Raw genomic sequence first — 9,522 nt, forward strand, 5'->3', positions numbered from 1 at the left:
TCAGATCATCCTCGCCATTATGATCGTTTGGCTCGTCTGTTACATCCTGACTCTCACCGAAATGTTGCCTAGTGACCCTGAGCGCTACGGACACAAGGCTCGCACCGACGCACGGGGGGAAATCATGGCGTCCTCGCCGTGGTTCAGAGTCCCTTATCCCTGTAAGCCAATCACAGCCCTCCACACCAACCAATCAGAGTCACTTATCCCAGAAAGCCCAACAATATCAACCAAAGATGAAATCATTCAATCACAGCAGCTCACCTGTGTCCTGTGTGTCGGATAGGTCAGTGGGGGTTGCCAGTGGTAACGGTTGCCGGGGTGCTGGGCATGCTCAGTGCCACCATGGCAGGAATCGTGGAGTCCATCGGGGATTATTACGCCTGCGCCCGCCTGTCTGGAGCCACGCCCCCTCCAGTGCACGCCATCAACAGGTGAGAGAGCAGGTAGACAGGAAGTGATGCAGGCTCTGCCTCCTCCAATGCAGTCCATCAACAGGTGAGACAGCAGGTAAACAGGAAGTGATACAGGCTCCGCCTCCTCCAGTGCACGCCATCAACAGGTGAGACAGCAGGTAAACAGGAAGTGATACAGGCTCCGCCTCCTCCAGTGCACGCCATCAACAGGTGAGACAGCAGGTAGACAGGAAGTGATCTAGGCTCCGCCCCCTCCAGTGCAGTCCATCAACAAGTGAGAGAGCAGGTAGACAGGAAGTGATGCAGGCTCTGCTTCCTCCAATGCAGTCCATCAACAGGTGAGACAGCAGGTAAACAGGAAGTGATGCAGGCTCCGCCTCCTCCAGTGCACGCCATCAACAGGTGAGACAGCAGGTAAACAGGAAGTGATGCAGGCTCCGCCTCCTCCAGTGCACGCCATCAACAGGTGAGACAGCAGGTAAACAGGAAGTGATGCAAGCTCCGCCTCCTCTAGTGCACGCCATCAACAGGTGAGACAGCAGGTAAACAGGAAGTGATGCAAGCTCCGCCTCCTCTAGTGCACGCCATCAACAGGTGAGACAGCAGGTAAACAGGAAGTGATGCAAGCTCCGCCTCCTCTAGTGCACGCCATCAACAGGTGAGACAGCAGGTAGACAGAAAGTAATGCAGGCTCCGCCCCCTCCAGTGCACGCCATCAACAGGTGAGACAGCAGGTAAACAGGAAGTGATGCAGGCTCCGCCCCCACCAGGAGTTTGACCTTTAGTTTTCCAGAGGGACCTTTTTTCTTTCTTTTTTCACTTTCTTTTCGTTTTTCTTAAACAACACGAACAGCCTCAAAGAAAAAAAAAAATACAGGTGTGCAGGTTTGTATCCCCCCCCCCCCCCCCCCCCACAGAATAACACAAGATTAATATTACAAAAACATTTAAAATAATAGACAAACAAATGATGAACAAATGAATGAAATCACAGCACAAACAAAACTAAAAACAACAACAAAAACTAAAAAGGTGGAGCTAAATGTTCGCCATGGTTTCCAGGGGGATCTTCACTGAAGGCGTGTGCTGCGTCATCGCCGGCCTGCTGGGGACAGGAAATGGCTCCACCTCCTCCAGCCCAAATATAGGCGTGCTGGGAATCACCAAGGTAACGGAATCAGAAATGTGCACTTGTTACAGCAGAAAAAGCCAAAGACAGTTTCATGTTAACTAAGAAGCAGGGATATTAAAGATTAAACAATGGACACAAAACACATCCTGTAACAGTTCTGAGATTTAGTAGTCAGGTATATATAGCACCGTTACTAACGGCATATATATATTGCACATAGTTGGTATACATGTTATTATTCATATGAATTGTATTTGTATTGATTGTGTGGTGTTACCTGTGCAGGTGGGCAGCCGGCGGGTGGTGCAGTACGGAGCCTTCATCATGCTGCTGCTGGGCTCCGTGGGGAAGTTCACCGCTCTGTTCGCTTCGCTGCCAGATCCCATCCTGGGGGGCATGTTCTGCACCCTGTTCGGTGAGGGTCACCTGTCCAGGTGTTAGTGAGGGGCACCTGTCCAGGTGTTAGTGACGTCATCATGACCCAGGTGTTAGTGATGTCCTCATGATAAGATAAGATAAGATAAGAGTTTATTCATCCCGAAGGAAATTGTTGTGCCAGAGTAACACAACACAATAAACACAATAAACACAATAAACACAATAAACACAGCAGCAAAACTGTACACTAAAAGTGCAGCAAAAAGAGCAATTAAACATCCACAGACAACATGAAACGTAGAAACATAGAAACATAGATGGTCACACAATCAATGCAATGATTATTAGCAGTATTTAGTAGTTATAGTGCAAAAACTAAAACGTAGTGGCAGTTACGTAATTGCACTTTATCATAGCATTATTAATAATACTAATATTGCACATAGTTATATATATAGCAGCGAGTGTATTGCAGTGATGGTACTTACAGTATATTGCACATAGTGTTGGTGTGGGAGTTCTCAGTGCCCTTTACTTAGGGGTGAAGAGTTAAAGAGTTTGATTGCCACTGGAAGCAAAGAGCTCCTGTGGCGCTGTGTGGTGGTTATGGGTGATCTCAGTCTGTGGCTGAAAGTGCTCCGGTAGGAAACCAGTGTGGCGTGCAGGGGGTGAGATCCGTTGTCCAGAATGCTGAGAAGTTTCCTCAGCATTCTCCCTTCTGACACCACTGCCAACGACTCCTGACCCACTCCCAGGACAGAGCCTGCTCTCCTGATGAGCTTGTTGAGTCTGTTGGCATCAGCTGTCTTCACCCCGCTGCCCCAACACACTACAGCAAAGAAGATCACACTGGAGACCACCGAGTCATAGAACATCTGCAACATAGTGCTGCAGACGTTGAAGGACCTGAGTCTCCTGAGGAAATACAGGCGACTCAGGTCTTTCTTATATAGGGCCTCAGTGTTTTTACTGCAGTCCAGTTTATTGTCTATGTGGACACCCAGGAACTTGTAGCTGTCCACAATGTCCACATCCATGCCCACGATGGTAATTGGGCTTGTGGCGGTACTCCGCTTCCTGAAGTCAACCACTAGCTCCTTAGTTTTTGTGACGTTGAGCTGCAGGTGGTTCTGACCGCACCACTCCACAAGACTGTCCACCACACTCCGGTGCTCAGCTTCCTGATCTCTGGTGATACAGCCCACAATGGCAGAGTCATCTGAGAATTTCTGCAGATGGCAGGACTGCGAGCAGTGTCTGAAGTCTGATGTATAGACTGTGAACAGGAAGGGAGAGAGGACCGTGCCCTGAGGAGCGCCCGTGCTGCTCAATGTAATGTCAGAGGTGTTGTTCTGCAGCTTCACGTACTGTGGCCGAGCTGTGAGATAGTTGGTTATCCAGCTCACCAGTGGAGCATCCACCTGCATGTCCAGTAGCTTACTGCTGAGCAGGGTAGGTCTGATGGTATTGAAAGCACTGGAAAAGTCAAAAAACATGACTCTCACAGTGCTGCCTGCCTTCTCAAGGTGTGTGTGTACTCTGTGCAGCAGGAAGATGATGGCGTCCTCCACTCCAATACGAGGCTGATATGCAAACTGCAGGGGGTCTAGTGATGGTGCAACCACTGTACGGAGGTGTTTAAAGAACAACTTTCAGGTTAAAGACACCAGTGAATAAATGTGTAGGAAAATGATGAATACACTAGATTTTCCAAAACATATTCAGAAATATACACTACAGTGACATCTGGCGTCGTTTTAGTAAGACATTTTCCCTTCCGCATAAAAAAGCCTCCGCACGAGACCTCCCGCGTGTGACGTAACGCGGGGGACACAAGGGGGAGAGCGGCCGGTGTTACGTATTAATAAACATGGATCTCAATGCTAGTTTTTACACAGAAGAGGTTGAACATATATATTCGAATGCATATGATTATAATTATGAGCTTGCTAGCCTGCGTCCAAGAGACCAGGAGCAGCCAAGGATTAGAAGAAATAACGGCCATCGGAGAGAAATGGAGCTGTGGTGTGAGGAGAACCAGAGGAGAACAGAGCAGCTATCTTGGTGAGTGACCGGCGTTAGCTACAGAATGTTAGCTAACGTCACATCACAACATTGTGAAGTTAGCTATCATATATCAGGCTATAACTAAAGTAGCATTGATAATATAGTAACGTTACTGGCAGGACTGTTGATACTGATCCATAACAGAAACTAATGCGCAAGTATCAGCCGTATATCTCGTTACCTAATGCAACTCCACACTACGGTGCTGTGTACCGGAGGAGAGAGAGATACGGCTGATACTTGACGATCTGGCGGAGAAAGGTTGTGGAGCCTCCGTTGATATGCCGTTGTAAATGGCTTGATGAAAAGCAGGTGTGTAGTCGGGGAGGGTGCACAGCTGATTGCAGCAGGTGAGTGGAGGTTGAGCCGGGAGCCAGGAGTGACAGCCACCACGCACACACAAACAACACAGACAGGGGGAAACAAACACAAAGGAGACGGCTGGAGCAGTACAGCCACCACAGCGTTACCTAATGTAACTCCACACTACGTCTTACCGTGTACCGGAGGGGAGAGAGAGAGAGCAGCGAAGGGGGGGGGGGAGAGAGAGAGAGAGAGCAGCGAAGGGGGGGAGAGAGATGTAATACGGTTTCCTGATAAAGCTATGGAGAGTATGTGCTGCAGGGAGGTGGATGCACAATGCACCCAGGAACCAACGCTAGCTCTGGTTCTTTTCCCGTGAGGGAAACTGTGGACTCGATGTCCTGACAGGCTAGTGTTTGTGCAACCTGCACAAACTCCAGCTCACCATGATTACAAATGTTGAAATGCAATGTAAAATTACCGAAAAAATACCAGCTCACTAAATCACAACCGCTTAAACCAACTACAAACTACTACCTCGGATTGGGCAGAGAAGGAGTCTGAGAAAGTTGCTCCCCCATGTGACGTAATATGAAGCGTTTGACGTATGACCTTAAAAAAAAGCAGTTTTTAAGAGCAGAGCTCAAAACGGATCTTTTCCCTCTGAATTCCTTATGTCTTGTAAAACATATCAAATCCTGCATTCAGTTTTTTAATTGTAATTTTCAGGCAAGATTAAGCAGAAATGTAGTAAAAAAAAAAAGATGCAAGTTGCTCTTTAAGGACCAGCCTCTCCAGCGACTTCATGGCATATGATGTCAAAGCCACCGGTCTGTAGTCACTGTGTGTGCGTGGATGTATCTTCTTCGGCACAGGAACCAGGCATGTTGTCTTCCACAGGGCAGGGACGGTCATCATGTCCAGGCTCAGGTTGAAAATGTGCCGAAAAACTGCACACAGCTGAGAAGCACATCCTTCCAGCAGACTGGGGCTGAGGCCGTCAGGCCCTGCAGCCTTCCTTGAGTGTAGACGGCTGAACTCTCCCCTCACGTCCTCTGCAGTGATGGTGAGTGGGGGCATGCACAGTGGGGCTGAGAGAGAGCCCTGGCCGGGGGGGGCAAGAGGGATGAGATGGATGAGATGGGAGGAAAGGCTCCCTGGGGATCACAGGGGGCGAGTCACAGGTGGAGGAGGAGCTGGAGGAGGGAGGGGTGGTAACCTCATCATCAGGTTTGAGTCATTGGCCTCCTGTAGATCTCCTCCCTTCACCTGGTCGGTCTTGTTTCCATACCCAGTGATGCTTCTCACCCCACGCCACACTTCCCTGGTGTTGTTTTGGGCCAGTTTACTCTCCTGCTTCCTCCTGTAGCACTCCTTGCCCGTTTGTATTTCCTTCTTCAGTTGTAACTGTGCCTTCTTCATCTCCTCCTTGTCACCACTCCTGAAGGCAGCTTTTTTCCTGTTAAGTGACGCCTTGATGTCTTTTGTCACCCAGGGTTTATTATGGGAAAAACACTTACTTGTTCTGGCGGGGATTATATTGTCCGTACAAAAATGAATATAGTCGGTGATGCAGTCTGTGAGTCCGTCTATATCCTCCCCATGTGCATCACAGAGGACATCCCAGTCAGTCACCTCAAAACCTCCTTGTAAAGTCTCCACAGCCTCCTGTGACCACGTCCGTACAGTAGTGGTAGTCACAGGTTGCCGCTGGACTGCTGGTTTATAAAGGGGTTTTAAGTGCACCAGGTTATGGACTGATCTGCCTAAGGGGGGGAGTGCTATTGAGCTGTATGCCTCCTTGACATCAGCATACAGTAAGTCTAATGTTTTATTTCCCCTCGTTTTGCAATCAACATACTGTTTAAAGGTGGGAAGAGATTTCTTTAGATCGACATGGTTGAAATCCCCAGATATTTTACTATGAAGTCATTGGGATGCAGAGTCTGAAGTCTTGCAGTCACGGAGTTGATGACGTCAGCAGCCCGCGGCGCATCTGCCGTGAGAGGAATGTAAACGCTGATCATAATGACATGGGAATACTCTCTTGGCAGGTAATAGGGACGAATACTTACAGCCAGCAGTTCAATGTCCGGGCTGCACATACGGTCCCTCACTGTAATGTGTCCAGGATTGCACCATCTGTTGTTTACATAGATCGCGACTCCCCCTCCGGTCTTCTTGCCGCTCTCTCTGCAATTCCTGTCCGCTCGTACAGACTGAAAGCCGGGTAGACTCACAATCGAATCCGGGATGTTGTCATGCAGCCATGTCTCTGTGTAAACCATAACTGAGGCCTCACGAAACACGCTCTGACTCTTTGAGTGATGTTAACTCGTCCATTTTGTTTGCTAGAGATCTTACGTTCCCCATAACGACCGATGGGAGATAGAGTCTGTATCTCCTCTTCCTTAGCAGTCGTCTTCTCCTCGCTTTGCAGCCCCGTTGTTTCCTCCTCAGCTCCAACAGTGCACAGGAACTGCATAGTTTCAATTCAGAGCGAGCCGCACTGTGCCTAGCAGCGGAAATAACTGAAAATACTAACATAAAGTGCGACGGAAAAAAAAAACGAGAAGTAAAGAAAAATAGACAAAAACAGACACAATGTTACGAGCAACTCTAGCAGGCAGCCACCCGTGGAGCGCCATCTTGACCATTGAGTGTTAGTGATGTCATCCAGGTGTTAGTGATGTCATCCAGGTGTTAGTGATGTCATCCAGTTGTTAGTGATGTCAACCAGGTGTTAGTGATGTCATCCAGGTGTTAGTGAGGTCATCATCATCCAGGTGTTAGTGATGTCATGATGATCCAGGTGTTAGTGATGTCATCCAGGTGTTAGTGAGGTGATCCAGGTGTTAGTGATGTCATCCAGGTGTTAGTGAGGTGATCCAGTTGTTAGTGATGTCATCCAGGTGTTAATTAGGTCATCATCATCCAGGTGTTAGTGATGTCATGATGATCCAGGTGTTAGTGATGTCATCCAGGTGTTAGTGAGGTGATCCAGTTGTTAGTGATGTCATCCAGGTGTTGGTGAGGTCATCATCATCCAGGTGTTAGTGATGTCATGATGATCAGGTGTTAGTGATGTCATCCAGGTGTTAGTGAGGTGATCCAGGTGTTAGTGAGGTCATCCAGGTGTTATTGATTTCATCCAGGTGTTAGTGATGTCATCCAGGTGTTAGTGAGGTCATCCAGGTGTTAGTGAAGTCATCCAGGTGTTAGTGATGTCATCCAGGTGTTAGTGAAGTCATCCAGGTGTTAGTGATGTCATCCAGGTGTTAGTGAGGTCATCATCATCCAGGTGTTAGTGAGGTCATCATCATCCAAGTGTTGGTGATGTCATCCAGGTGTTAGTGAGGTCATCATCATCCAGGTGTTAGTGAGGTCATCATCATACAGGTGTTAGTGATGTCCTCCAGGTGTTAGTGAGGTCATCATCATACAGGTGTTGGTGATGTCATCCAGGTGTTAGTGAGGTCATCATCATCCAGGTGTTAGTGAGGTCATCATCATCCAGGTGTTAGTGAGGTCATCATCATCCAGGTGTTAGTGAGGTCATCATCATCCAGGTGTTAGTGAGGTCATCATCATCCAGGTGTTGGTGATGTCATCCAGGTGTTAGTGAGGTCATCATCATCCAGGTGTTAGTGAGGTCATCATCATCCAGGTGTTAGTGAGGTCATCATCCAGGTGTTGGTGATTTCATCCAGGTGTTGGTGATGTCATCCAGGTGTTAGTAAGGTCATCATCATCCAGGTGTTGGTGATGTCATCCAGGTGTTAGTGAGGTCATCATCATCATCATCCAGGTGTTGGTGATGTCATCCAGGTTTTAGTGAGGTCATCATCATCCAGGTGTTAGTGATGTCATCCAGTTGTTAGTGATGTCATCATCGTGTCTCCTCAGGTATGATCACAGCTGTCGGGCTCTCTAACCTGCAGATGGTGGATTTGAACTCGTCCAGAAATCTTTTTGTTCTCGGGTTCTCGATGTTCTTCGGTCTGACTCTGCCAGCGTACCTGCACACACACCCCTCCTCCATCCACACAGGTGAGGGTGTGTGTGTGTGTGCGTGCGTGCGTGCATGTGTGTGTGTGTGTGTGTGTGTGTGTGTGTGTGTTAGAGACCTATAGACAATATATTTTTGATATTTAAACATATATTATACCAACTCCACCTGTGTGTGTGTGTGTGTGTGTGTGTGTGTGTGTGTGTGTGTGTGTGTGTGTGTGTGTGTGTGTGTGTGTGTGTGTGTGTGTGTGTGTGTGTGTGTGTGTGTTCAGGGGTTGCAGAGCTGGATCAGATCCTGACGGTTCTCTTATCCACAGAGATGTTCGTCGGAGGTTTTCTGGCTTTTTGTCTCGACAACACAATACCAGGTAACAAACACACCTCACACACACCTCACACACACACACACCTCACACACACACACCTCACACACACCTCACACACACACACCTCACACACACCTCACACACACACACACCTCACACACACCTCACACACACCTCACACACACACACCTCACACACACCTCACACACACACACACACCTCACACACACCTCACACACACCTCACACACACACACCTCACACACACCTCACACACACACACACCTCACACACACCTCACACACACCTCACACACACACACCTCACACACACCTCACACACACACACCTCACACACACACACACACACACACACACACCTCACACACAAACACACCTCACACACACACACACCTCACACACACCTCACACACACACACACACACACACACACACACACACACACACACACACACACACACACACACGACACACACACACACACACACACACACACACACACACACACACACACACACACACACACTGACTTGTGTTTTCTTCTTCGTTGTTGCAGGGTCCCGGCAGGAGCGAGGATTGGTTCAGGGCCGATGCTCTTCCTCTTCCTCCTCCTCCTCCTCCTATGACCTTCCTCTGATGATGGACGCCATAAGAAGGTCCCGCCTCCTCCGCTGGCTTCCCATCAGCCCGTCCTTCAGGGGGTTCAGAGCCGCCAGCGCCAACCAATCAGAGTGGGAGGAAGGGGAGGAGGGGCAGGAAGGGGGAGAGAGGGGGGTGGGGAGAGAGGGGGAGGAGGGGCAGGAAGGGGGAGAGAGGGGGGGGGGGGAGAGACGGGGGGGAGAAAAGAGAGATGAACCCTCCTTGTCCTGA

At 48.9% G+C, this 9,522-nt stretch overlaps 1 protein-coding gene across 1 annotated transcript; it reads left to right on the forward strand.

Annotated features, from left to right (window-relative positions):
- Positions 1–6: 6 nt before the first annotated feature.
- slc23a1 (solute carrier family 23 member 1) lies at positions 7–9,522 on the forward strand (the record flags this gene model as incomplete). Its single annotated transcript, XM_079648617.1, has 7 exons — positions 7–161; positions 287–434; positions 1,479–1,584; positions 1,834–1,963; positions 8,203–8,346; positions 8,580–8,675; positions 9,209–9,522. Exons 1-7 carry the CDS (start codon positions 20–22, stop codon positions 9,520–9,522), a joined length of 1,080 nt encoding a protein of 359 aa, XP_079504743.1. The 5' UTR covers positions 7–19.

The sequence above is a fragment of the Notothenia rossii genome (assembly GCF_949606895.1).
Source record: "Notothenia rossii genome assembly, chromosome: 9".
NCBI lineage: Eukaryota > Metazoa > Chordata > Actinopteri > Perciformes > Nototheniidae > Notothenia > Notothenia rossii.